This window comes from Fusarium redolens (genome assembly GCF_020744475.1).
Source record: "Fusarium redolens strain MPI-CAGE-AT-0023 chromosome Unknown BKA55scaffold_25, whole genome shotgun sequence".
Taxonomy (NCBI): domain Eukaryota; kingdom Fungi; phylum Ascomycota; class Sordariomycetes; order Hypocreales; family Nectriaceae; genus Fusarium; species Fusarium redolens.
Window position 1 is genome coordinate 223891 of NW_025763688.1, and position 27034 is coordinate 250924.

Consider the following 27034-nt stretch of genomic DNA (forward strand, 5'->3'; position numbering starts at 1 on the left):
CATGTCAGGCGGAATCTCTCAAGGTCATCCTGTTTTCTGCCTTGGGGGCCAAATTGATAAAGACGCCAGATGAAGAGCATCTAAATCCTTTACTAGTTATGTGAAGGGCAATACATAGAATTAAATAAAAAAGAATTTAACTATAAAAAAGTAATTAAAGATAATATAATATTAATAAATATAGATTTATATAATATAAAGCTTATTATCTTTATTATAAATTAAAACCTTAATTTATACTACCTTTGTATTTATGTTATTATCCTTCTTGCATTTCTACTAGACACTGGTAATTCGTCATTGTTCCGCCCATTAACGACTCCAGCAACAAGGTTATTATTAATCAGATTTACTTTATATATATGCGGCTTTGAGTTGTGCCGGCGCCAGAGCTCAGAAGTGGGTTCGGTGCAATGTCGTGCCGCCTGTAATTACATGACTCGAGTCGCACGACAAAGAAAATAATTTACTACTTGTCATCCATGTAAACTCTAGAACTGGGATCCCTATCTTCATGTTAAAAAGGATGTTGTATTCCCAACCTCTGTAGCACGTTAACTTCCGATACATCACAGTCCCGAAGAGTGCATATCCTGCCAGTTGTCCATTTCCCTTCTACAATGTCTTCTCCAATAGCCCAACCAATTACGTTCGGGAATGGCCTGACGCTGCCAAATCGATTAGCAAAGTCTGCCATGGCCGAGAATCTAGCAGATAAAGACCTTCTACCCACAAATGACGTTTACTCTGCCTACAAGGCTTGGGCGGAGGGTGGTTGGGGGCTGATCATCACAGGTAGTTTTGCCGTTCCGCAAACGGGACATAGCCCCTTTTGTTGACTCAGTATTAGGAAACGTGCAGGTTGATCCTCGTTATCTAGGACAACCTGGAGATATAGCCTATAATAACTTGATAAGCAGGACTCGTCTGCTTGACAGCTGGAAGAAGTGGGCATCAACATGTAGAGTTGCTGGGACACCAACTGTGATGCAGATAAGCCATCCAGGCAGGCAGTCCCCGGCCGGAGCAGGCAAAAGGGGTCTCTTTGAGAAGGCTTTAGCACCCAGCGCAATACCATTGCGTCTCGGCAAGGGTCTATTCGCTGCTGTGATTTCCAAGCTACTTTTCGGCACGCCAAAGGCCATGACAGTCGAGGAGATTCTTCATGTGCGAGATTGCTTCGTCGAAACAGCAGTGCTTGCATCCGAGGCTGGGTTCGATGGAATCGAGCTTCACGGAGCTCACGGTTATCTTCTTTCCCAGTTCCTGACTGCCAAGACTAACCAGCGAGTCGATGAATATGGAGGAACGCCCAAGGCTCGGGCTAAGATTGTCGTTGATATCATCAAGGCTATCCGAGACGCTGTACCGAAAAGCTTCACAGTTGGTATCAAGTTTAACTCTGTCGATCATCAGTCGTCCATTGCCTTGGAAGAGTGTCTTGAACAGCTCCGACTGATCACCGATGCTGGAATCGATTTCCTGGAAATCAGTGGCGGTAGTTATGAAGAGCCAATTGTAGGTCTATCCATTGTGCCACCGGGCTTACCAGCATTGTCTAATAAGCCATTCAGGGAATTTTAGACCCTGACCAAATCACGCGGGTGAAAAAAGAAAGTACAGCGGCCAGAGAAGCATTTTTTCTCGACTTTGCGAAAGCGATCCGAAACGAGTTCCCAGATCTACCGCTGCTCGTCACGGGTGGATTCCGAAGTCGAAAGGTAATCGAAGACGCTCTGCTAAGCAACGCCCTGGATATTGTCGGACTGGCCCGACCAGCAGTGTTGAATGCTTCTGCGCCCTCGAGCACGCTACTAGATATGAGCAAAGGGGATGATGAGGCACGAGCCATTGCTGTTTCTGTTCCGACACCTTGGTTGTTGAAGAAGATTGGCAACTATATCATTGGAGCTGGCTACGAAACGGTTTGCTGCCTAGTCCCCTAAGTAGACAAGCAACTGACCACAAGTTTTAGGCATGGTATGGGAAGAAGATCAAGACGTTGGGGAGAGTGAGAAGACAAGGATACACATCCAATGTTTGAGAAGGGTTTGGGTTACGAGAGAAGCTGACTTTCTTCAGAAACGGGATCAGTTAGGCTCAGTCCAGAAGCCCCACGACTTGATGGGATAGATCAGACATGCTCCTAACTGCCAATAAGTCAAATTCTAGGCTCAGAATCTATGATATCTCATTACAGGGTGAAGCTTTGTTACTAAAAGAGTCTAATTTAATAATTGCCTAAGTGAGCACACACGAGCTACACTGCGTTACAAACTCATAGCTTTTGAATCCAATGGTGTAATGGATTGTCTAGACTATCCATCACCATCTTATTCTTTCAGAGCTTCTAGCGGCGAGGCAAGGGAAAAGTATAACGACTTAATCAGTAACACAGTTAGCATCCGATGTGCACAGCTCAGGTGCATCTTACTAATCTAATATGGGGCAAGCGGTGGCCAGCTCATCCAAGCCCCCAGGACCGATCTTGCTAGGGACTTTTGTGAGCCCTCAGTGAGCGGTTGACTTCTTGTCTTTTCAAGTAACAGCTCCTTATCGGTTGCTGTATTTGTTTTAGGATACATTGCCGGTACGGTTGGCTTCGCTGTCCTGCCGCTTTGGTTGTACATTGCTTTGTGATAATACCAGAATACTCAATATATGTAGAACATAAGAACAATGGCTTTTAGAAGTCGGATGCCGAGGTAATGCTGGCTGTGGGGAAGGCTGAAATAAATACCACAAGAGTCTGCCCCTCGCTGTTCGATCACTAATCACGAGAGCGAAAGGCACCCGGCAGCCCTTGACTAGTGCAATCACTACATAATCGGATGGATCAGTCTTGCCGTGACCGAGCTAATCCACCCTAAACAGCACCATGTGATGTGGCTTGCAGCATGCATATCTGCCTGCTGTGGCTCAAAACAGAAGAGGGCAACCAGCTTTCGGTCTAGAGAACCAAGAAGTCGATGATTAATTGGTTTTTACAAAGGTTTCCATATTGCTGATCCAAATCATTTAAAGAATGAAAAATGATGTCTCAGGCTTCGTCTTGCGCAGCTTCCAGGTGCAACGTCAAAATTCGACGGCCGTTCACCACCCTTTCACAAAATCTCACATCTGTAATAAGGGGATCTTGAGCCCGACCGTCGTGATGTTTACATTGAGCATTGTAAGCATTAATATTGCAAGGGTTACACATAGTGCCAGCACAGCTTGACGGATCCTTGCAGAATAACAACTCTTTTACAGCAAAACTAAAACTCAATCCAGCGAATAGACCAACTTCTCACCGCTCACGGTGCCATTCCGAACTTCATCGAGACCCTTAAGCACTGCAGCCAATCCAGACCCATCAGTGTTGACCTTGGGCTTGTGCACCCGAATCTTGCCCTCGGCGAGCAGTCCTTCAGCAAGAATCCAGAAGTCACGAGCAAAAGCAGCATCTTCCGGCTTTGCAGGGAACGTATGAGGCCCGAACTGAAAGGCTTCACCAATAGCGGTATAAGCCAGCGTCATATTGTAACTGGCTCGTTCGCCAATCCAAGCAACTACATTCTCGGGGAGAATTCGGAGCGCTGAATAGCTTCCACCAGCTCCCAAGACGGACACCGCTTTGCGAGCAGTATCCTCAGTCGAGATACAATCGAAAACATATTTAAGATGCCCACCCGTGTATTTGCGTAGTTCCTCAACCAGAGTCTCTGACTTGTAGTCGAAAACAGCGTCGGCTCCCAAGTCCCTCACGTAGTCGAAATGCTTGGGGGATGCGGTCACCAGCACCCTGAGGCCAGACAGCTTGGCAAACTGGATGGCTAGCGCGCCAGTGGCAGTGCTACCACCATAGATCAGGAGATACTCGCGGTTCGGGGAAGGCTTGTCAGGGAGTGGCAGCTTTAGGCTTTGGTACAAGCCCTGCCCAACGGTGGTGATGCCAACGCCGAGGGTCGCTGCCTCTTCAAAGGTCAGCGAGTCAGGAATTCGAAGGGCGACATCAGCCTTGGCGACGATGTGTTGGGCAAAGGCTCCGTCTTCTTCATTGACTGCGTTGCCCCCGTGGACTACACCCGCAATACGATCTCCCTCCTTGAACGATTTAGTCACGTTTGGACCGACCTCCTCGATTACGCCGGCAAAGTCGCATCCAGACCGGGTGCCGGGTGTCGGGATAAGGTCGATGTGAAGAACATCTGTAGGATTCAAGGCGACTGCTTTGACTTTGACGAGAACATATCCGTCTCGAAGCGAGGGGATGGATACAGGGGAAAGTTCTGCAACCCCTTGGGACTTGATCACGATGGCGGTGTTGGTAGACATGGTAGGTGGGAGCCCGAGAGTTTGACCTTGATGAACTTATTGGTATAGAAACGCGGACTTGGATTGGAAATAGGAATGCAGCTTTAAAAGGACATAACCTCTCTCTGAATATATATAGCCATCTGTCAATTGCTACGGCCAGCTTCATACACCGCGGTGTATCACGAACCGACCACTGTCCTACTACTCAGAGAATTGTCGGATTCCAGGGGCAATCCTCTCAGACAAATCACGCATTTTCCTGACAAACGGTGGTGTTATGTAATGGCGATCTTGGGTGGTGCGAGCTAGGCGCTACCGATTACTAAACATGAGAAGAAACAGCGTTAATAGGAAAGAAAGCTATGGCCAATCATGAACAGCTTTGACTGATTCGGGGGTTCAGTTTGCCCGGTACAGAGGTACCCAGCGACCCACTAGCTGCCGGGCCGTTTAATAACACCGACCTGCTGATGAATCAGTGGTTTCAGTCTATACACGTATAGACTCTAGACATGCTAGTCTACTTAGGAACTCCAGAACAGCATTGGAACCACACGGTACTGCCTACCACACAGAACGAAGCGGCATCACGCCCAGCTCGCTGTGCACGGTTACAAAGAAGGTATCGAGTATGGGGCTAGTCTCAGCTACAGTCGTTTCGCTTCGTCACAGGCTCACTGTTTCTTATTCATGCCAGATTGAGCATTTCTAGAAAGGTTCCCCGGCCATACACATATGGCGAGATAATAGCTCAATCCTTATCGTTACTATGCAATGCTGTTTGCTCGATTGAGCCTGAGAAAACTGCACCTTTCTGAGCACAACTCACGGGAAACTGATGCACTGGGGACGGACCAATCTTTGCCTCCTTCTACTTCTGTGACTGGCCGAGATGGAAATGAGGTTATGACGACAGGTATAGGATAAAGCAGCCCTTCCCTGAACAAGCAAGCATAGCCGAGTGATGCACAAGGCGCCACGAATTTCACGAGTTCATATGATAGATCAGTAACTCTCGCGATAGATATCACCGACGGCTTACCAAGCGTCGCAATGCTTAATTTTCGGAGATGTACAGGCTAACGTAGCTAGCTCTAACAGCTAAATAATATCATAGCCGTAATCCAGGCCTACTTTCATCGAACGATAGTACCTATACTCACCTCTCGATCCGTAGACCATCTCGAATTTAGCTATTTAGAGAACTTCACTGCTTTGGTTACCTAGCTATCTCTACCGTAAGTCTTATTAAAGTCTTCCAAGTTCCCTACACCACATATGATATATCACATGGCCCATGCCTAAAGTGCTTTATATGCCTTTTTGTATGCTAAGTAGTTGGGTTAGGTTATCTCAACGAAAGAGAAGCAGGCCCTTATTTATATAGCACTAAGGATAGTTATTAGAATAATTAACTTTTTAGCTAAAATTTATATCTTACGTATTAATAAGGGTAAAGAGTACATTACCTATATATTTTAATTTATATTCTCTACCTTTATATTAAGGCTAAAGCTTCTTTAACCCCTTAACTTTATCACCTTCTAATAGCCTGAAGTGCTACCCTCTTTACCCCTTAGAAGTTCGGCTAATAGATTCTGCATCCGGCACCAAGTGGAGTCTTGCATTGCACAGGACATGGTGACGCCATGGCTGGGTGTCTTATGAGGAGATGAACTTACCCACTGTGGAAACATTAGCAACCGCACGGCAACCTCTCATGGTGGGTTCAACTTGGACTTATCTGACATGACTCCAGCTATGGTCTTGCACCAATATAATTATATACAAAGCAACGCCTCGACAACATACAGTTGAATATGGAGACCAACGGCACTACTCTTGTGAATTGTGATTTGCAACTTTCGCCAGCGAATTCCAACCACGATCTGATGACCCTTCTAGGGTAGCTTAGTCATGAGCGTGAGGAGTGGGCCCGTTGAAGAAAACTTTCTGCCTCCGCCGTTAATAATGTCCGCCTGGAGCGAGAAAAGAGATTGGCAGAGAGTTGAGGCAGCTGCTGCATACTACAATCTCTAATGGTATTTATGAACTTGGAAATATTTAAGACAAGTCTATTTATGAAAGGTACTATACTAGGATGCGCCATGTGACAGGAGGCTAACTACAGACCACCGACTTCTCGTTGCATTTAGAGCACAAGGACATTACTTCGGCATCAGCCCAAGAGTACAGGCTCAAGGCACTGATCTACCAGGCGATTGTAGTACCGTCGTAATTTTGAAAGGTTCCACCAAGCTCTTTACCGGCCTTATCAATAACATTGACCATTGACGTAACACTGGTCTCGACAGTGATGGCTCCAAAAGCGGAGAGCTGTTCCTTGGAACCACTGCCAACAGCAGCAAGAGCAAGATCGGTCTCTACCAGGCCAGGGTGGAAGACGAAGCTAGTGAGCCAAGGCTCTTCGAAGTGAAGGCGCCGAATGAACCAGTTCAGAGCTGCCTTACTGCCACCATAAGGGCTGCTGGTAGGGGGCAGTCCCGCCAAGAGTTCCATAGAGCCGATGGAGCCGATGATGGTTGAAATTGCAACGAAAATGGGCTTCTCGGTCTTGCTGGCCTGCAGGAGGTCTGCTACGGCTTGAAACAGCACGACAGGGCCGATTGTGTTTACCTGAAAGTGCTTGTTGATGTTGTCCACGGCTGTGTCACGAACTCGTCCGCCATCGTTTCCGATTCCGGCATTGGCGATGACAATATCAAGAGCGCGAATGCCGTGCTCCCCCTTCAGCGCAGCAACGGCCTCGGCAGCGTCAGAGGGGACGCTGGAGTCAAGCTTGACGGTGATCAACTTGGAACCCTTGCCCACTGGCAGATCCTGGAGGGCCTTAGAGGTCGGGTGGGAGGGATCGCGAACGCCAACGATGACAGTGAGCGAAGGCCGAGCAAGAAAAGTCTTGACGAAGCCTTGGCCGATTCCACGGTTTCCACCAGTGATGAGGACTGTAGACGGAGCAGACATTGCAACGATGCTGGGATGGGCGATATATTTTGTGTTGATCGTTTAGGTTATGGTTATGAGAATAAGAACTGTAACGATGAATGGGCTGCTTCTGCTATTTTTATGTCCTTGTAGAGTGCGAACAGTTGTTATATATGATTAATCCAGTTGTAGCTTGAGACCAGCATGTTGACTCCAGGGGGTACTAATGCGGCTGCCTCCAGACTGTTGGGACTCATCATACCATCGAAAACACGCATGGGTTTGTCATCGCGATGGATTATGTTCGAATCTTCCAAGTTCCACAACATTTGGATTCCCTACTAGGCAGAGCTTGAGTTTCAATGCCATAGAATCCAACAGCCCACTAACACTGAGGCAAGCTAACAATCAGTGAATAGTAATCGCTCGGAAGTTTTAGTCAGTGGGTAAAATTTCCCTTACCGGATGAATTTTCTGTTCGGATAGACTAATTACCCCGAGCCGTGGAAGCGTCAATACACTTCTCTAGAGCCAGATTGGTAGTTAAGACAGATTAAGTTAATTCATATCAAGGCTGAAGTCTTTATGCCTAGCTATAAAGTTAAAAAGTAGTAAAAGAAATTTATAAATAATTAATAGGCTTATATAGTATTAATACTATAATTAACTTCTTAATTAATAGGGTAATAGACATACTGTGGCAAAAAACCCTTTTTCTTCGAGCCAGACAGACAGACCTTGCGGTTACTCCATACCTCCCAACATACCCTCTGTGACAAACCTGTCCTCATCCCAACCAACCATCGGAACGGCTTCAGCCCGCTTGAGGAACTTCTCCTCGTCCGGAACAACAATCCGATTATACTCTGGATCAGTAAAAACCTTTGCATCGATATATCAGTACTGCTAAACACATGCATGCATTGGACATAAAACTTACAGCATGAAGGTCTTCAAGGCTCTTGGCCCACATCGTAGCAGCACCATCGAAAGGCGCCACGGGCGGTAGCCCTGTCGCTGATAGGTCGACCTTCTCATCGACGTGGAACTGCGAGTACTTTACGAGCTTCTCCTTGACAATAGGGACAGATAGCCATATCTTTGGGTGCTCTTCCGACCAACTGATTTCAGAGCGAGTTAGTGGGTTACTAAGATGATAATGAGAAGTATGTTGTCTTCGGGTGACTCAACTACTTATGGAACTGTTCATGCGTAATGTCGTCGCGCTTTCGCAACAGGAATGTGATGCGGACGATCTTGGCCATCGTACTAGAATTATTTAAAACAATGGGGAAGATGCTTCAGAGTACAGGTTGTAAGACTTTAGTCCGGCTTTGATTTAAGTATGAATAGCTAAACATCAGTGTTATCGGCGTATCCCTAGGATATATATACATGGTACAGAGTTGATGACGCGTCTTGATGCTTCTTAGACGAGCTACCAAGGATAACGACTGACTGACTTCTTTCTCTCGAGCATCCATGGCTCCGAGGTGACACGGAAGTAAACTGATAAGCTGATGTAAATGCAGGACTGAAATGGAATAAACATCGAGCTAGCCAATGGGAGATATCTGGTGGGACATGGATCATTCCGTAAAAAGCCGCTTCTGCATCGCCAAACTTACAATGTTATCAAGCTCACAGCTTTTGTTTCGGCCAAACTTGGTAGATCACACAGAGGCGTCGGAATAGCTGATTTAATCGCATGTTTTGTCGTACCTTTTATCTAAAATGGGCTAGTCACAATAGTTGCTTCATCCTTTCAGATGGACTAGACATGGTACTATGATCTTTGCACTTAATGAGCCAACACTAAGTCCTACCTGGGAAGAACACCGAGTTAGCCAATTATGTGTCTAGAAATGAATCCCGCCGAGGATATATTAGTTTCAGCCCCAATGCAACCTTGACAGCATCCCTGCCACCTGTCAGCCGAGTGCGAAGGCGTTTGCCTCTGTTATCCGAGTGCGAGAGCGTATCAAGTCGGATGCGTCAAGAGACAATGCAGTAAACATTACCTTGTTCTCGGAAAGAGCAAAAAGCGTCAATTGCCATGCCTGCTAATGAATATCACGTTATACTTGTTTTTAGCACTTGCGAGTGTTATACGTGGACAAACATTGATCCGACATCGTGGTACGTTATCCCCTCATCACACATCAATCAACTCATTCTTACTGCCCACCGTATCAATAATATCCGCCTCAATACCCCCAAGGAGAAGAATTGGAAAGCCTTTGTATAGAATTAACGATGGACGTACCCAAGGTACTGATCATGATGAGCGACGCGGGCCACGATCCCACTGGTACGCTGATCAACAAGTCGCCCTGGCATCACGCAAAGTTGACAAGATTCGCAGAGACGGCCGTCCCCTATGCTGCTTTTAAAGAAGCAGGCTTTGCAGTCCAATTCGCTACGGAAAGTGGAAAGACCCCAGAGTGTGATAAGAGGATGATGGAAGGCGTTACAGGGAAACTTCTGGTGTGTTTGGCCATTTCTAAAGAATTTGTCCCAATTCTTAACATCAACGCTACTAGGGAGCAAAACATGCCGTGGTGAAGCAATACAAGGCCATGCTCGAGTCAGACGAGGCTCGATATCCGTTGTCATGGACTGCACCGGGTTTCTCGCTCGACGATTATAACCTCGTACTCTTACCTGGCGGACATGACAAGGCTGTGCGACAAATCATCGACTCCAAGGAGGTGCATAGGCTCATGCTCGACTACTTCCCCCGTACGAAGAAGCCGAGCAACAAGGCCGTAGGTGCCATCTGCCATGGCGTCATGGTGCTGTCGTCTGCCAAAGGCAATGATGGGCAGAGCGTGATCCACGAGTGCACCACGACCACTCTACCGGGCTTGTTCGAGAGCTCCGTATACTGGGCTACCAGGGCGTTTCTTGGTGATTACTACAAAACATATGGCGCTGGCAGCGAGAACACGGAAGATTCTGTAAGCCCTGGCAATAGATTGCTCATGTTGGATGAACACACTGACTCTTCTAGGTCCGTAATAGCCTCGCTGATGACAATCAACAGTTCAAGGGAAGCACCAGTCTTAATCCGTACGTTGATTCCATGGCAGCCTATTATGAATGCGCTCTTCTAATAAGTCAAAATGCAGCTTTGTTGTCAGTGATGACGAGTATAACTATGTCACCGCAAGATGGCCCGGCGATGCGGACCTATTTGCTAAAACCTTAGTAGATCTTGTGCAGGAGTCTCAATAGTGATGTTATGGCATTGGGGAATCATATCGCAAGTGTGTTTGGTGAGAGCCAAAGACATTGGGGGCGAGGAAACCAGAGTACCTAGGCCATTAATGTGGCGGCTAAAGCTATCGCTTTCGCTTGGGTCCGGCCTTAAAGCTTGTTTTGTTCGGCGGTAGTGCTGGTGCGACCGTAGATGGGGTGAAAGTCAGCAGCACAGTCATCAACAGAAGATCACATAGAGGACCCCCCGGAGCGTTCTTGAGGCAGCCGCGGGGATTCTCGTAATAGGTCAAAGCTTTCGGTAGGCTAGTGGCATACAAGTAGCGAGTCAACTCTATCCGTCTCTCGACGCAGAGACCTTTAAACTATTTATCTTTAGCACCTCAACTCAGAATCAGAAGTCTTACTCTCGAAGGGGTGCCCTAATTCGAGTCAACTGGCCTCTTAAACCTCAGATTCAAGTTATTGTTAATTAACTATTATTTTAATCTCATGCTTCCAAAAGATCCAACATATCTAACCCACAAGGCTGTCCGATGTATGTCTCCCACAGCTCATCAAACGAGAAAGGCGTATCAAGACTATCGACCCTTGGGCCCTCATGTCCCGACAAGCTGAAATCTAATGGCGTTGTATCTTCTGTATATGTAGAGATAGTTGTAGAGGGTGACCAAACACCATATGCGACTAGCAACTGCGTCAAAACATCTAGTAACTTTGCAGCCATTTGAGAGTGATCCTTGACGTCGTCCAGCTTCTTCAGAACACCTATCAGCTCTGAAGACTGCGTCTCATCATCCTGGTTGCAGCAGATATCTGTAGTGAGAACAAGAGCCCCTATGAACATGTGAAATATCGTGCCCTGGATCTTCATGAAATCGGCAGAGTGCGACATGTGTGTCATAGTCATGCCTCGATGGGAAGAAAGGACAGCTCGAGCAGCTTTCAGGCTGGCCTGACGTGAAAACGCGTGCAGAGCCTTGTTGGCACGCCCAGGACGGTAGGGGAAATGTAGTCCGCATCGGAAAATGTTGATCAGTAGGTTGATCAAGAGTCGCTGCATTGGGATATGGGGATAGTTTTGGTCAATCTGTTTGGTCCCTTCAGACTCTGACAATTCAATTTTGAAGAAATCCGGGAGATCGCATAGCAAAGACTCCAGCTTTGCATCGAGTGAAAGTATTAACTCGCATGAAGCTTCGCTTGGATCATGCGGCATTAGATCAGAAATGCAGCGAACTACCTCGGCGACCTTGATGCGCTGGAGGTTGTAGGACATAGTGGTTGGTTCCGAAAGGGGCCGCTCCTTATACTCGGGGTTACTGATATCACTGTCATTGATATGTTTTGGAAGGTTGGTATTGATGAGATTCGGTTGGATGAGGTAAGTAGCTCCAGACGTTCCTGGGTCAAGTCAGCGACTCATCTGTTATCTTGAATCCCAAGTATTCACCTTCTGCCTTTGACGATGCCCAATCTGTTGCAGTGAGATACCACCAGACTCTTCTCTTTATCTCCTGTGTCATTGGATCCGCCTCAACCTTTGGATGGCCCCGTTTAGCAGATGCCCGGTCAACAACATGAAGTCCGAGGCTATGGGAAACAGCAATAGCTTCAGCAAGTAAGACACGGTATCTTGGAGAAAAGGTCTCGGTGTGATGGATGCCAAAACTGAGGAGGATCAATGCCTGTACGTTTTCGAGAGTATGATCTGCTCTTCGACGATGTTGCTCCAGGGAGTCCATCGCCATCCGGATGTAGGTGGCAAATAACCCTAGCCTTTCCTTTAGTATTGGAATTGCTGTAGTCAAGTTTCCATCTACGGGCTCAAGGATCGTCGCCAACGCTATGATGGATAATATCAAGGAGAGACCTCGAGGAGCAGTCGTTGCAGAAACATTGACTATCTGGTCATATGCATCGTTTACAATAATGCTTGCATGAGGTTCGTAGATGATGTTTTGGACGTGGCCCAAGTATTGGAAGTATAATTGAAACAGGCGCATTGTCTCCCACTTGGGAGGGAGTTGTATGTGGCGAGGTTCGATTGTTTTCTGCGATTTGTATTCTGCTGAGATCGATATACTAAGATCGTGCATGAGCGCGCGACGCTGACCGCTGTGAGTAAATAGAGAGCTAGACAACAAGCAGCGGTTTAAAACGTACCAAGAAACTATCGTTGACTGAGTATTTGGTCGCTTGCATCTGGTCTTCAGGAGGCATGAACTCAGCAACGTTATTGAAAGCAGGTTCTTGGGTTTGCGAGACGACGCTGGGCAAGTTGAATCGAATGGCGTTCAGCTGGTTGCCAATTGGGGTTGATATAGAGACATGCTTGCTCCTTTTTGTTGGGCTCAGATAAGTTTCAATTTGATCTAGTCTCGAGAGTATGTTCGACAGTGCTGAAGAGTCTGGCTCTGGAGGTAATGGTCTCTTGACTGCTCGGTTAGGAGGCAAGTCTTGCTCTGTGCACTCGACCGACCGAGCAACACAGTTTGCACATGGTTGTTGTCGATCACATTTGAGCTTTCTCTGGCGACATGAGAGACATGCGTTTCTCTGCGAACCTGGTGCCATTGTGATTGTACCAACAATCAGCTGCTCGGATCCGCGGATCCGCGAACATCCGGAGTCTCGTCTCAAATCGGTCAGTGAACGGTTAATCATCGGCTCAAAGGTCAAACGAATCATGACCATGGAATTCTGGACAGGTCCGGTCCGGTCCGGTCCATGGAGACCGGACATCTCGGATCCGCCTTAAAGATTGTATTATTAGATTTAGTATTTATATAGCACTTATGGTTGCAATGAGTTGGACATGCCAGAAATTACATTAAGCTTCTCATATCTTATCTGGAAGATAAAGACATTTTGTAACCAAGTCTTATCATAGCAACCACGATGCCGGATATTGACTTCAGTGCTCTGGCGGCTGCTGCCGATTTCGACAACTTCCGCCAGGCGCCGACTCTGGATACTCTCGCCAACAATGCTCTCCTCTCTCCCAACACCAAATTAGAGCAAGCCCTCGCCAACTCAGCAGCCAAGGGCCTCCCGCCCATCAGCGTCACCCCAATGTCTGGGCAGCATCTATCAGTCCTCACTCAACTCATGGGCGCCAAGTCAGTGCTAGAAATTGGCACACTTGGCGGCTACTCAGCTATCTGTTTTGCCCAAGGAGGTGCCAAAGTAACGAGCATTGAGATCGATCCGAAGCATCGCGACGTCGCACTTGAGAATGTTGAAGGTCTTGACGTGGAGGTTTTACTTGGAGCTGCACTTGATGTACTACCCAAGCTGGCCGAGGAAAAACGACAGTTCGATATGGTCTTTATCGATGCTGAATTTGAGGATCATATTGAGCACTTCGACTGGGCTGTCAAACTGACCCGGCCTGGTGGATGTGTTTTCTTTGACGACGTGGTGCCGGCCATGTTCAAGAATGGCGAAGTAAAACCAGGAGCGGATTCTATCTTGACGCATATTGGAAAGGACCACAGAGTCAAGGCGGCCCTGATGCCCAATGTGGCTTGTCACCCTATGTTGCCTACACCTATCTTTAATGGCTTTGTATTGGCTCTAGTCAAGGAGCATTCATGAAGGTGACAACCGAACTCGCTGTGATAAACAGGGCACTGTACTACAGTTGGCACTAGAAATAAACATCCTTCTCGCTTTTCTACATTTTGGTCTTCTATGTAATAACACTTCAAGCCTAGCCTGACAAGCGTTAACTACCTATCCACCACGTTAATAAAACTATTCTAGCCCTAAAGAGCCTTTAGTAATCAGCTCTGCTATGTGAGCTTATTGTAGCGAGAGCTTTGACTTTGAGCCAGGCCGAGACTGTGCTTAGACACTTTTGGCCTTTCCTTTTCCAGCTTTGTCAGTCATCAGCGATTGAAGCCACATTCCATCGGTAGGTATTTTACAAGACAATGTTGATTTTGACAGTCCTAAACCGGAAGTTTTAGGCCTTCATGTAATACGCAAACACTCCAGCAAAATGGAAATCAATTAGCTGACCTCTAATTCTCCATTTCGTAATCACCTCACCCTGCGGGCTTGAATAGTGGCCTTGTCTTCGAGCTGGGTCATGCGACTTTTGTAACAAGTGTGACCTCAGCTGACTGCATCGGAAAAGCTTTTCTCCAGCCGCCCGAGCCCGCCTTGCCGGACCGACCCGAACTTCACCTTTTCAGCTCCTCAGCTGAGGCCTCTTCTCCTCTTCTCTCCCATCTCAAGTCCGCAGAAGATGGCTTCCAATCTCTATCCCCACAGAGGCTTCATGCTGGATACAGGCCGCAAGTTCTTCCCAGTCAAAGCCATTCTCCATCTGTTAACTTTACTTCACCAATACAACTTCAATGTCTTTCATTGGCATATATACGACGCAGAAAGCTTCCCTCTGCTTTGGCCAGCAGATGGGGGCTTAACGAATGCAAGTATCAAGTACAGTCAAACTCACACATACTATACACCCAGCGATATTCAGCACGTGGTATCTTATGCCGAGAACCTGGGTATTCTTGTGTATCCCGAGACAGACATGCCGGGCCATAGTGATATCTGGTATGTCATACAATAACTCTCACTATTCTCCATTATGATTTCTAATAGCACTTTACTAGGGGAATTTGGAAAAAGGATTTAGTAGTAGGTAAGCCAAGCTTGAAACAGCCCGACGCCCAACTCGATATCAGACAGAATCGGCAGCAAGTATATGATTATATACGCAGCTTGGTATCCACAGTCGATGGGTATTTTGGATCATCTTACCATCACTTTGGTGGCGATGAAGTAGCATACATCTGGAAGACCAAGGATGACAACAAACTATTCCAGACGTTCCTCAACTGGCTCAAGACTCTCAGCCCAAACAAATCGGTCATCTTGTGGGATGATCCTCTCACCGACACGGAAAAGAGTATCACCTTATCAAAGGACTGGATCATACAAACCTGGCACAAGGGCGCCACCCAAAAGATACTCAAAAAAGGTCACCGGGTTATTGTTTCCGAGGCCGACACGTTCTACCTCGGAAACGCAGACTCCGATAAGATATCTTCATTTGTATTCCCAAAGAGTTCCAAGGTCCTGGGGTTCGAAGTTGTATGGTTTACTTCGGCGGGGGATGATCCGAATGATTTGGATCAAAGTTGGATTATAGAGCCTTTGAAAGCTGCATCTCGGATTCGGAGAAAGTAAGCGAGGAAACGTCGCATCCTAGCTTGAAAGAGAGAAACTACACAGGCCGGATAAGCGGCACTTGATCTTAAATAACTCAATGTTCAACTATGATGATGAGAATCTCCAGACTCTCAAATTACGGCAGCACAGTTCCATTCTTTATCTTCAGCTCCACAACATCCTCGCACCTTAATATGTCTGGAGGGATCAGAGTCGAAAAGACATGGTGAGGCACACGATCCTCAGGCTCAATCCCAAAATCCCCATAGCCACCAGTGCACCACCACATACCCCTAGGTTCCATCCGAAGACCATACTTCCCATCCGGGAGCTTAGATATCAAGCTGCTAACGTCTACATATCTGACAAGTGGTTCGTCAGGCTCCAGGGTTGTAAGAAACTCTAGCGTCGGGCGTGGATCTTCCTCCTGATGTAGACCACAAGGACCGGGTTTGGCTGCTTCGAGGACGATTTCCCCTGTGGAAATGTCAAGGACTTGGATTGATGCACGAGGTGTTGGTGATTCTGGGTCGATAATGCGAGGACGGGAATCTTCAGGGGGGAACTCTGCATCTGGTAGGTATGGGACGTTGGGAGTGAGGAAACGTTGGCGGCCGCGGGTCTGTACAGTAATAGGCTCATTGCCTTTGCTGCAGACCGAGACCTTGATCCGCGCTGCGTCGTTGTTGCTAGTCTTGCCGCCTTCACCTTTATACCTTTGCATCCTGGTTTGTATTTCTGGGGGCCAGGTCAGAGACTGTTCCACCTAGAACAATGCCCGCCCGTGTGCCCTGCTGGTGACTATTTTATTCTTTACACTCGGAGATGACGGCTTTCCATGTTCATCAATAAAATCGTATGCGTCCGAGCCATCACCATCAGAAACACCAAATCGCTCGGCGGAACCTTTTTTTACAATCACAATATGAGTTTATGTTCTCTGGTTGTACTCGAACGGGGTCATGTGATGGCATAATGATTGTACAGCTTTTTAGGGGGAGCATCGACTTTCATATGAGTGGCCAGTGATCACACCGTTATGCTCAGAGACCTAAACTGATAGGATGAATGAGGAAGACCCTTTCAATTTGGCATGGCTCTAAGGTAAGGCAGACATATGAAGACGCACGTACATGAGATTGAAGCAGATGAGAGTGTTCTTACTTGCGACTAATTCAGTTTCCTGCAGTCAAAAGCACCGTTATTTCAAAAACCTTGACCAACACTAAGACATATCTGGATGTTGGCCATTCCGGCATTGCCATACTTCTAGATAATTTCTCGGGATACCCGTGGGAAACAGAAGGCGTGGGCGCCTGGCAGAAAGGAAGCAACTTACGTGGCTATGAGTTTCAAGGTTTTCATACCATTATCAATAAAAGTTGCACCAAAGTTCTACACTATCACACGTGTAGAGCATCCAGACCCCGAGCTATCTCATGTGTTTATTGTCCGTAATAGCATGGCGCTCGTTCGAGACGGTCGGAGGCTGATATAGGGTCTCAACCTCCACTTGATATCAAACACACGAAAGAGAACCGACAGACCACTAGCTTTTAAGTATCTTGAAAGCGTTGGACAAATCTTCGATCTTTTTTACAAGCTTTGAGCGACGCTTCTTTGCAGCTTTGGTCTCGCCAACAATACGCTCGAGTTGCTCGGGCTCGAGGTTGATTACCCACTCCTCAGCGAAAACCTTTAGAGGGCTGCAAGGGCCATGCAACAGGCAGTAATCAACAGCGAGTTGAAAGATATTGTCGATGAACCGATCAAGCGCTAGCCTGTAATAGGCGCAAAGAATGTCATGAATCTCTTCCTGCAATTGTTCCATGTTGCTCTTGCCTTCGGCGGCTTTCGCAATGTCGTCCAGATGAACCATATACTGGACTTCCCCGAACCCCTTGGTGTCTTTTCTAGCCTTTGGACGCAGCAGCTCAGTGATTCGTTGACCCCGAGATTTCGTCAGCGCCTGAGTAAATTGGCGATTGAGGGTGTAAGGCTGTTTACGCTGTTCAACTTCGACCAACAGCTCCGCTTGGACCATTGCAACCCTGTAGCATTCGACTAGGCTATCAAGGATTGCGGACCACAGCTGGGAGCGGGCTTGCTCTTCTTGACAAACGGAACGAAGTGCAGCGGCGATGAAGCGATGAACGGTGAGGATGACTCTGCTCATATAGACCTTGGTCATTTTGGCCCATTTGCACGACTGCTCTGCAAAAGCTGTAGCAACTAAGTTTGCATTGAAGGTGCCAAGGTCAAGGCCCCTGGACTGCAGATAGATACTATTGATCCACGACGTTACATCATCATGTGGCATTGGTGTTTCATCCAGAGGTTCAATGATGTCGCCGAGCTCGGTGAGCTCTCCTGGCGCAACATCGTCCAATTTTGCGTGACGGAGTAACTCTCGTAAGTTAGCTACCATCGATTCAACTGGAGTTTCATCGCAGTCCTCATCGTCCAAGATTCTATCCTCGCCAAAGGGTTCAAACAGATTAAGATTCTTGAAGTGCCGTGAATGGGCACTCCGCTGAAAATCGGCGCTGAAAACATCCGTGATGTTCACAACTTGTGTGATGAGACGGAGAGCGCCTTGATTGAAAACTGGATGGGCGTTGTAATCGGCCGCCAAAGCTGCCCTGACATGGCTTTGAAAAGTTCCGGCAATACTGCAGAGGTAACTACGTTGCTCGCGCTCGTCCTGGCGGGGCGGCCCGAGGCTGTTCAGTTCCCTCTTGCATTCTTTAATCTGGTTACCGACATCTTGGAGAAGCTTAGGATATTCTCGTCGTGTGATGTCGATCAAGTGCAAAGCAAGCTGCTCTTTGAGGGATGGAATGCCCACTCGATCTTGCGGGAGATCAACCCACGGGTGATTCCTGAAAATCTGATCAAGCTCTGACTGCTCCGTTGAGGCACTATCCGCCCCACGGTTCCGGACAAGGAAGTAGCCAAGAGTGAGCGGCCGTTTCTGGCCGTTAATAAGGTCGCAGACAGCAGCCTGTGCACTTGACTCGAGTACCAGGTCGGGCTTAGTGAGGACTCCGAGAGTACGCTCGCCATTCTTGTCGTAATCCTCGGCAATCTCCAGGATTTCTTGCGTGGCAATGTCGACATTACTCGGCAGCACTGCTAGGATGATGGTACGTTCATCTTTGATGTACTTCGTCACGAGGTTCTTCACCATGGCCATGTCGTCTCTAGTGGTTCCTTGAGTGGTGGTCCGGAAGATTCCTGGGACATCAATGATGGTGAGATAGTCCTCGAGAGGCCCATGCACCTCGATCTTGAGGACATCTTCGCTGAACACAGACCCATCCTCGACTGAGATATCGGCCCGAAGGCCCATTCTTTCATTAGCCTAGGTTTTAATTAGCTATTGGAATCGATCTAAAAGAAAAAGAAAAAGAAATTCAATGCTTACTGACCTTGCGCAGAATTTCAACAAACTGCTCCCGGAATTCCGAACCTGAGCGCATCGACGTACGGAATCCCTCAACATGCTTTTTATGCTCGTCTGATGCGTTCGGTCCAGCAATGATACGTATGTCGACCCGATCTTCCTTATCCCGTCGAGATGTAATTTGTGTTGCGTGGCGAGTGCAAAGGGTTTGGTCTTTTGGAAATGGAAATCCGGTCAGGCTTTCCAACAAAGAGGACTTGCCAGAGCTTTGATCTCCGACTACAACAAGCTATGCCATTTGTGAGCTCATGCGACAACATACAAGGTATCGGCCTCCTGATTTTACCTGAGGCAGAGGCACATGTTGACCAATATTCAAGTCGCGGAGCCTATCGACCCTTTCGAGCAAGTTGGGGTCTGACAAGGTGCTGATATCCCGGCTGACGTTCATGTTTGGAAGATATTGGCAGAGTGATACGAACTTATTCGAGTAATCAGTGAGTAAATAGAAGGAGATTTCAGGATGCCCTGAGTCCAAAATCTTGAACGTATGAGTGCTTTTTATAAGCGAAGAAGTTGACCACAGTGCTATATGTTCCTCAGGAATTAAAAGAACAAGGGTATGCTGTTCGGTGGTGATATCTCGACATCGATACGTGGCTCGGCTTGCAATTGGCTGTTTTTGAGGCCCCCAACATCCAGAAGAGCAATGCCAGCCTGTCGCATGCATGATTATCCAACAGTATTATCCATGAGTAAAATGGCCAATGCGAATCGGTTGTATTGAAAGTAAGCGAGCGCATTTGCGATCTGTGATACTATCTGTGATTGATCCATCGTGAGGCTCGCATGTGTAAGTTATCCTCAATTGGCCGGTTTTGAGGCTGTGTGTGTGTATAAATCTCCACTCGAGACGTTCCATGAGTTGGGAGGGAGACGCGCTTGTTCTGCAATCGGCCTGATTAGATTTGCATCATGCACCTCACCTTCTCTCATTGGCCGTTTTTGAGGATGTTTTGGCTGCGTATCTCCACAGCTCGGCAGATTGTCATAGCCATTGGACAGACGTTGGGCACAACCTGATCATACGTGCGGAAAGCAGGCAATCGGTCAGCAGACAAACTTGCGTTAAGTCAACGGGACGAGGGAGCTGTAAAGTCAAAGGTGGGTTTAAAGCTGAGGGGTATCTAACTGAGACGAAGATTCTCATGCTCCTTAGCGACCCTGTCTTCTTCCCTTCAACCTCATACACTTTATTCCCCATAAACAGTCCTGGGCAAAGCTTCCTTTGAAGTGGCCCAGGACTGGACTGTTTCCCACTTTTTTCCATTTCCCAAACAAAAGAAGCCGGGTCTCCCGCGCGCTAAGCAGGAGGCCTGCACCGCCTGACCCTTGCCAGGCAGCGAGTCGTGTAGAGCGTCCAGTCAACATGCCTCCTTTTACCATTCGGACGACTACGGTCTTTCAGCACCCTCATCAGAGAATCCCGAGTATTCTCATTTCAGTGGATGTGTGGAAGGCGAAGCATGCAAGACTTGTAGTGCATATGAAAGCGTCCCACCTCCCACTAGTTCCTCGGTTTTTTCGGAAAATGAGAGTGCCGACGTCGCCCATTCAGGATTAGGAGTACCGTTCCGTGCTCAACAAGAAGAACACTCAGGCTACGGCCGCTTTGATACCAATAACCTTCCTCACTCTCCAATACCGGATTCTGCTCACCCTTGGGATGAGGTTCAGCAGCAGTCCTTCGGCCCAACCTCCGCCGAAACGATACCGAAATCTCACCAGAGCAGCACTTCTCGCCACCGCTGTGATATTTGCAAGAATAGCTTCGCTAGCAACACTGGCCTAAAGCGTCATGTTGAGACCACGCATGAGTATGGTCGGACCTATTGGGTTTGTACTGTGAAAAGTTGTGGGAAATATGATAGACCAGTCTTTCGGAGGGACAACTTTAGGCGGCATTGCAAGACGAAGCATCCAACGGTGGATCTGGAACAATTTGGTCTCTGAATATGGCCACATTTGCTTTTCTTTTAGCCAGGGACGTTATCGTGTAGGATTGTTTAGGATCGAAGGTCTTCACGATGTCTTGTCCCTACGTTAGAGGAGGTGGATCGCCACTGCGGATCATTGCGTGCAGTATCTCCGAATCATCTAGCCTAAGACCGATGATCGTCGGGTTCACGAAACGCAGCGACCGCAGGGTTCTCTTAGACCAATGACAAGATATGATTACGTGTCCTAACATGTCGATTGCCCCTTTGATATGGCCATCTTAACGAGACAGACAACGTACCGGACACCAGCCAACTTCGATGTGTAATCGTCACTCTTGCAACTTATCTCAACCTCTTGTCCCCTACGGAGATCTAGAAAGGTGACACGTCCGCCGTAACCTTGTCGCATTCGCAACATCTCAGTTCTCCCCTCAACCATATTCCGTTAGGGCATTACTGTACTGGCGGTGCATTTGGTTTAATTGACGCACACTGAGAGTAACTGGGCTACAGACTTATTGAACATTTGGCAATCAATTAATGAAATGTCTATCTAACACGATGTCAATAGGGAGTCCATTCCAAAGGCTAGGCGACCCAGAGACAAGCGCTCATTTGTAGTTCCCTCATTAGGAGCCTCTGCTCTTGCTTCACGCCATAACTGCGTTTTCGATCCCTTTTAGACACTTCAATGAAATAAAAGTAGAGATACGAGTAGCTGAACAAGAGATTGAATAACATTGAAACATAGAGTGACAGAAACAGTCGCATTTTGTAGATCACTGGGGTAATCTACAAGCCACTGAGGGATGAACCAACAGGTGGCGGCAAGAGTGGCCAAAGTCAAAACAATGGTCGGAATTAAGATAATCAAAACGGAGTACCGCTGCTGGATATGAATTCCCAGGCGGTGATGCGAGAGTCGTTAGTGCCATTCAGTCTCACGGGCAGTGCCCAATTCAACTGTCTAGAGTTGCAACACTCGTTGGGACTTTCAAAGAAAACCCAAGCCCCACCACTCAAACACGGACATGGTTTGCCATCCTCCCACGGCCATGGATTGTAATTATAACTTAGATGTTCAGGGGACGCCTCCTCTGTGTATCGCTCCTTATCTTTGTATATGACCACGTAACCACGTCTGAGGGATTGTTTGAAGTGAAAGCTCCGGAACTCCGCAGGGTTAGCAAGCGATGTCAAAAGGAAATGTGTGAGAACTGGTACCCTATAGAACCTGATTCCAGTAGCCCGTTTTCATCCCCTAGATGGGAGGGCGTGAAAAGCCATACGTAGGTTCCGGAATGTTACCTCGCCAGTCTCGCCGAGAGTAACTGTACTAGCCACGGACTCGTTTGGTGTAACATCTGCACTGACGAAAAGAACCGGTTGACTCTTTGAAGGATGCTGACTGTCACCTCTTAGCTCACTCAGATCACCTGAGTCTTTGCTGCCCTTATCACCGCTCTCAGTGCCTCTGGCCTCCCCGGGCCGCCGCCTCTCTGGTTGGTGACGCTGCTGTTGCACTATCTTGTCCGCTTCCCACAGATGCAGCAGGCGCATCGGAGTTAGGTCTCGAAGGAGAACAGCCTCGCCACTTGAGCCCGTCCAGCGTGATCCCAGTACAGAATAGGGGGACTTTATGATTCTTGGAAACACTGACTCTGCTAACGGTGTCGGTATGTCATCGTAGAGGCGTTGGTCTCTCTGAGATGGTTGGGTAGAAGACATGAAGTGGATCCTGGTGTAACCAAGCTTCACAGGTTCCTCTGGCTCAGATAGAGGCCACCACGAAAACTGACAGCCTGCAATCCATTCAATAGCTCTTTTAAAGAAAGCCTGGGTAGCTTTTGACAATCCACGAGTAAGGGTTATATCGTACTGAAGGCCCGTGGCCTCATTTCCCACTTTCGGCGAAGCAAGTTCATCCAATAGAAGAGGCTGGCTAGGGATGCCCTCAGAAACTCCAAGGGTGAATTTGAATAGACCGCCAGGTTTCTTAGCAGAGATTACAGACCGTAAAAGTCCGGAGCAAATGGAGCTCTCCGTGCTGTAAGTAGCTCCTCAGTCTCCGTTTGGTGATTAAAGGCAGCTAATTGCGAGGCTCACGACCCGCGTGCTGAAGACGTGATATACGACTAAGACCTTTGGCAGATGCAAAGGCATTTCTCTGTCAATGGTCTCTCGTCGCTAACATTAACACTTACCTCTACAGCACCGGTGCCCTCTCTTTCCGGAATAAGAAGTTCTAGTTTCTTATCAGGGCACTATAGACAGATTTCAAGATTATAGATCATATTATTGATTATCTTATTATAATCCTTAAGGGCTTTTTAGGAAAACTTAAATACTTGCATACAGTAGTAATAAGACTGCAGTTAATAGTTATAGTCTTAAGTTATTAAGACTTAAGTTAATGAATTTCTTTTATAGTTATTGAAATTATTCCTTTATAATTTACTAACTTAATTAGAAACTTAGTAATATTACTTACTATAAATTCTATTTTAATTTAAATATCTTAGACTTTTTATTAAATACTTATAGAGAGGACTTAAATTTGCGGTATATAATATTATATTAGCTAATAGGAACTCTTAGGAGATCCAGCGCTGAGTCTTCTAAGTAGTAGTCTCTTTTCATGCTTCTAGGGTGGTGCCCAGATCCTTAATCATACAGGATAGTGCATCGAAGGTCTTATCGTGGCCTCTGTACCGTTTAACAGTGTTTTTGAATGACTTTACTTAACTGTATCGCAGTTGTGACTGTGGAAATGGAGGCGGCGATGCCCGAAGAATCCATTGTAGAATTTGCAACAAGTCACGTCTAGATCAGATCAACGATTGGGTAGCAGGTAAGCCTTACGGGCTTTGGGTGCTTCCGCTGATTGCCAGGGAGTATACGAGTGAAATACCTCATCTCTATCGTCTTTGAAGATGCCGATTTGGTCGGGGTGCCTCACGTAACATCTCTCACCAAGCCACGCGCGGCTTTCTGTTAGGCATAAAAAGTCTGGTGGTGTGACCATGTGCAGCGGTCAGACGTGAGCGAAGGCAATGATGCAGCCACTATCACTTTCAAGCACTGCATATCCAACAATGATTGGGATGTGCTGAAAAACACTTCAGTATCTCTCCACTCCTTTTGTCCTCTGACTCGCTTTCCCTCTCATCGCCCGGGCGAGTTTGCCACATTTCCTACGCGCCCGCACAGATGGCCAACATTGCTGTGGATGTCGGTCTTTCGCCTGGCTGGATAGAGCGACGACTCCGTGTTCACGTATCTGTGGGAACCAATGGGAAACCAACCGCACAGAAAATGTCGGTTCCGGCAACAGCTGATTTGGCCAGCTGATGCTGACCCTTGTAATAGGACGGAGCTTGAGACTTTCCGAAGCCTGGGCGTCAGCCACCAAGTTAGGCAGCAACCAAGGCAGACATGGGAATTGGCACATGATATAACGCCATTACAATCGATTACAATCAGCAGCCTACTGCGACCGTGGTCAAAACCTGAGTGCCGAAAAGAGGTCAAGCTTGTTAGCAAAGAAGCCGCCTGCGTGTGTATTCATGCGCCTCCTACAACGCAATTGTGAGGGTGATATCCACCTGACAAAGGAATATCTTAGCGACGATGTTCCACCATATGCGATCCTTTCGCATACCTGGGCTACTGAGGAAGTCACTTTCAAAGATCTCATGGATGATAGGGGCGAGGATAAACTAGGATACGACAAGATCCGGTTTTGCGCAAAGCAAGCCTTCCAGGATGGGTTACAATACTTCTGGGTCGACACATGTTGCATCGACAAGTCAAGCAGCGCGGAATTACAAGAGGCTATTAACTCCATGTATCGTTGGTACAGGAATGCAGCCAAGTGCTACGTCTATCTTACCGATGTCTCGAGATCCACAGCTGGTGCTAACGGCACATTCAGTCAACGGCAGTGGATGCCAGCTTTCCGGAACAGCCGGTGGTTCACCCGTGGCTGGACTCTCCAAGAGCTTATTGCTCCTGCGTCAGTTGAATTCTTTTCACAGGAGGGTATCAAGTTAGGGACCAAAAAGTCTCTAGAAGAAACCATCTGTGAAACAACAGGAATTCCTTCCGAAGCCCTTCGCGGCTGCCCTTTGCCTGATTTTAGCGTTTCCCTACGATTTTCTTGGATACAGAGGCGCAATACTACGCGCGCCGAGGATAAGGCGTACTCACTATTTGGCATCTTCGATGTCCAATTACCTTTACTTTATGGGGAGGGGAGAGAAAAAGCATTCAAACGACTTCAAGAAGAAATTGGCAAAGTGTCAAGGAATGAGCCCTCAGTGCCTGACAATTACCAGCCCCAGTGTTTCAAATGTTCGTACCTTTACATGTCTGGAAGGAATAATTGCATCAACTGAATACACACTATCAGGTCAGGAGTTTGGACATTATGCCAATGACACTCATTGTTTCAAGTGTAAGTTCCTATGCCCTTATTTCTTCGTAAGTCCTAATCTGAGATTGTATAGGCGGCGATTATGGACACTACGCCAATGATCCTCATTGCTTCAAATGCGAGTTCCCTATACCCTTGCTTCCTCGTAGATACTAATCCAAGATGATATAGGCGGCGATTATGGACACTACGCCAATGATCCTCATTGCTTCAAGTGCAAGTTCCCAGTCGTCCCATCATTTCATAAGTATTGACATCACATGATCCAGGTGGTGACTATGGCCATTATGCCAAACATTGTCCACCGCGATAACCGTCGGTCTTCTTTTCGAATTCAACAACCACCTTACCGGATCGTCTTATAGTCTCAAAAAGAAAGCGGATTGGCAACAGGAGCGATGTTTGACGGGTAGTTCGGCGATAACGTTGTTCCTGGAATGAAGCGCTCGTGGGCCGCAAACAACGACAAGGTTATTCTTGAGTGGATGAAGTTATGTAGCATATAATTTAATGATGACCATGCTGAGAAACGCTCTTTCCAATGCCACTTTCTCCACTAACTCGGACAGGATCAAGATCGCTTCGCTCGAGTCCACGGTTGCACAGAACACACTGGATCGGTCCAAACATTGGCGCCTGCATCTACACCACGGGGCTATCATGAGATATCAGTGTATACAAGGATACTTGGTTGATTCGTATGCGCAATATGCCGCTTCGGCGGTGGCGGCTGCGACGGTTACAAGAAGTGTGGCTGGTTTTGGGTTTGCGTTGTTTGTGGGAGATATGTAATAGTTTGGGGCATGGATGGGGAGGGACGTTGCTTGCTGGAGTGACGATTGTGTTGGGATGGCCGGCGCCTGTGGTATTGTGGTTATGTGGGGGCAAAGATGAGGGCGAAGAGTAAGTTTGCGAGGTGATCAATTATATAAAACCTGTGTAAGCCTGATCAATATCTAAGCAAGATAGATCAAGGCAATTCATCAAAAATAACACCTTTTTATATACACTCTCAGACAGCATGAACGCTTGCCTTTTTTCATTAAATACAGGTAGTCTCAATAGCCGCTTGCGACCTGGCAACTTTGTTTCAGTATTAGACCTCGATTTAGAAACAGACACTCATTACTGACGATCTACTACGGGATCTTTTCAGCCGCCTCTTAGCATCCGTATCCTGATCCGTCGGAATACCTGTCAGATGATGTAAAGCAACAGATAAGACCAGGTTTCAGCTATCTACCACTGCCTATTCATTTAGGAATGTGGAAGCTAGACGAGCATGCTCCAGTACGGCGCGAAAACAATGCATGAGTACGATAAATCCTTCAAGCAGTGGGGAAACCTTGCACGCCACAGTGTCCATACTGGTTACATTTTGTGGAGTTTTCGGCCGCTTATACGCGTCACATGTGGAGATGTTACAAGGGTACCTGTATTGTTGATTCGTACGGCGTCGTTACCCTTGTATATTCTCGGGCTGTCGGTTAACGTTATGGTACAGAGTGGCATGGTTGCAGCACTGCATAAGGTTCCATT

General features: G+C 47.3%; 13 protein-coding genes across 13 annotated transcripts; 6 read left to right on the forward strand and 7 right to left on the reverse strand.

Moving 5' to 3' along the window:
• Positions 1-620: 620 nt before the first annotated feature.
• BKA55DRAFT_599160 (uncharacterized protein) lies at positions 621-2044 on the forward strand (the record flags this gene model as incomplete). Its single annotated transcript, XM_046196358.1, has 4 exons — positions 621-795; positions 851-1518; positions 1575-1925; positions 1976-2044. The coding sequence occupies 4 exons, from the start codon at positions 621-623 to the stop codon at positions 2042-2044; spliced, it is 1263 nt and encodes a 420-aa protein (XP_046042565.1).
• A 1220-nt stretch (positions 2045-3264) lies between these two features.
• On the reverse strand, positions 3265-4518 carry BKA55DRAFT_667950 (chaperonin 10-like protein; the record flags this gene model as incomplete). The annotated part of the gene is made up of 1 exon (XM_046197864.1): positions 3265-4518. The coding sequence occupies exon 1, from the start codon at positions 4315-4317 to the stop codon at positions 3265-3267; it is 1053 nt and encodes a 350-aa protein (XP_046042566.1). The 5' UTR covers positions 4318-4518.
• Positions 4519-6510: 1992 nt separating this feature from the next.
• On the reverse strand, positions 6511-7284 carry BKA55DRAFT_599163 (uncharacterized protein; the record flags this gene model as incomplete). The annotated part of the gene is made up of 1 exon (XM_046196359.1): positions 6511-7284. The coding sequence occupies one exon, from the start codon at positions 7282-7284 to the stop codon at positions 6511-6513; it is 774 nt and encodes a 257-aa protein (XP_046042567.1).
• A 686-nt stretch (positions 7285-7970) lies between these two features.
• Positions 7971-8510, reverse strand: BKA55DRAFT_626588 (uncharacterized protein; the record flags this gene model as incomplete). Its single annotated transcript, XM_046196857.1, has 3 exons — positions 7971-8127; positions 8186-8366; positions 8437-8510. 3 exons carry the CDS (start codon positions 8508-8510, stop codon positions 7990-7992), a joined length of 393 nt encoding a protein of 130 aa, XP_046042568.1. The 3' UTR covers positions 7971-7989.
• A 665-nt stretch (positions 8511-9175) lies between these two features.
• BKA55DRAFT_680790 (class I glutamine amidotransferase-like protein) lies at positions 9176-10871 on the forward strand. Its single transcript, XM_046198228.1, has 5 exons — positions 9176-9556; positions 9611-9732; positions 9789-10205; positions 10259-10317; positions 10377-10871. The coding sequence occupies exons 1-5, from the start codon at positions 9502-9504 to the stop codon at positions 10480-10482; spliced, it is 759 nt and encodes a 252-aa protein (XP_046042569.1). The 5' UTR covers positions 9176-9501; the 3' UTR covers positions 10483-10871.
• On the reverse strand, positions 10872-13057 carry BKA55DRAFT_584188 (uncharacterized protein). The gene is made up of 3 exons (XM_046194286.1): positions 12631-13057; positions 11918-12575; positions 10872-11868 (listed from the first exon to the last, which is right to left on the reverse strand). The coding sequence occupies exons 1-3, from the start codon at positions 13039-13041 to the stop codon at positions 10955-10957; spliced, it is 1983 nt and encodes a 660-aa protein (XP_046042570.1). The 5' UTR covers positions 13042-13057; the 3' UTR covers positions 10872-10954.
• A 308-nt stretch (positions 13058-13365) lies between these two features.
• Positions 13366-14064, forward strand: BKA55DRAFT_599166 (S-adenosyl-L-methionine-dependent methyltransferase; the record flags this gene model as incomplete). Its single annotated transcript, XM_046196360.1, has 1 exon — positions 13366-14064. The coding sequence occupies one exon, from the start codon at positions 13366-13368 to the stop codon at positions 14062-14064; it is 699 nt and encodes a 232-aa protein (XP_046042571.1).
• A 655-nt stretch (positions 14065-14719) lies between these two features.
• On the forward strand, positions 14720-15672 carry BKA55DRAFT_599167 (glycoside hydrolase superfamily; the record flags this gene model as incomplete). The annotated part of the gene is made up of 2 exons (XM_046196361.1): positions 14720-15036; positions 15096-15672. The coding sequence occupies 2 exons, from the start codon at positions 14720-14722 to the stop codon at positions 15670-15672; spliced, it is 894 nt and encodes a 297-aa protein (XP_046042572.1).
• Positions 15530-16790, reverse strand: BKA55DRAFT_212316 (uncharacterized protein). The gene has a single exon (XM_046185167.1). It carries the CDS (start codon positions 16376-16378, stop codon positions 15791-15793), a length of 588 nt encoding a protein of 195 aa, XP_046042573.1. The 5' UTR covers positions 16379-16790; the 3' UTR covers positions 15530-15790.
• A 413-nt stretch (positions 16791-17203) lies between these two features.
• Positions 17204-19511, reverse strand: BKA55DRAFT_545762 (P-loop containing nucleoside triphosphate hydrolase protein; the record flags this gene model as incomplete). The annotated part of the gene is made up of 3 exons (XM_046190842.1): positions 17204-19018; positions 19086-19349; positions 19383-19511. The coding sequence occupies 3 exons, from the start codon at positions 19509-19511 to the stop codon at positions 17204-17206; spliced, it is 2208 nt and encodes a 735-aa protein (XP_046042574.1).
• Positions 19512-20192: 681 nt separating this feature from the next.
• Positions 20193-21365, forward strand: BKA55DRAFT_584194 (uncharacterized protein). The gene is made up of 2 exons (XM_046194287.1): positions 20193-20572; positions 20614-21365. Exons 1-2 carry the CDS (start codon positions 20490-20492, stop codon positions 21071-21073), a joined length of 543 nt encoding a protein of 180 aa, XP_046042575.1. The 5' UTR covers positions 20193-20489; the 3' UTR covers positions 21074-21365.
• Positions 21366-22314: 949 nt separating this feature from the next.
• On the reverse strand, positions 22315-23414 carry BKA55DRAFT_545763 (uncharacterized protein; the record flags this gene model as incomplete). Its single annotated transcript, XM_046190843.1, has 3 exons — positions 22315-23055; positions 23265-23324; positions 23409-23414. The coding sequence occupies 3 exons, from the start codon at positions 23412-23414 to the stop codon at positions 22315-22317; spliced, it is 807 nt and encodes a 268-aa protein (XP_046042576.1).
• A 941-nt stretch (positions 23415-24355) lies between these two features.
• Positions 24356-25731, forward strand: BKA55DRAFT_212542 (heterokaryon incompatibility). The gene has a single exon (XM_046185168.1). It carries the CDS (start codon positions 24627-24629, stop codon positions 25455-25457), a length of 831 nt encoding a protein of 276 aa, XP_046042577.1. The 5' UTR covers positions 24356-24626; the 3' UTR covers positions 25458-25731.
• The last annotated feature ends 1303 nt before the right edge of the window (positions 25732-27034 follow it).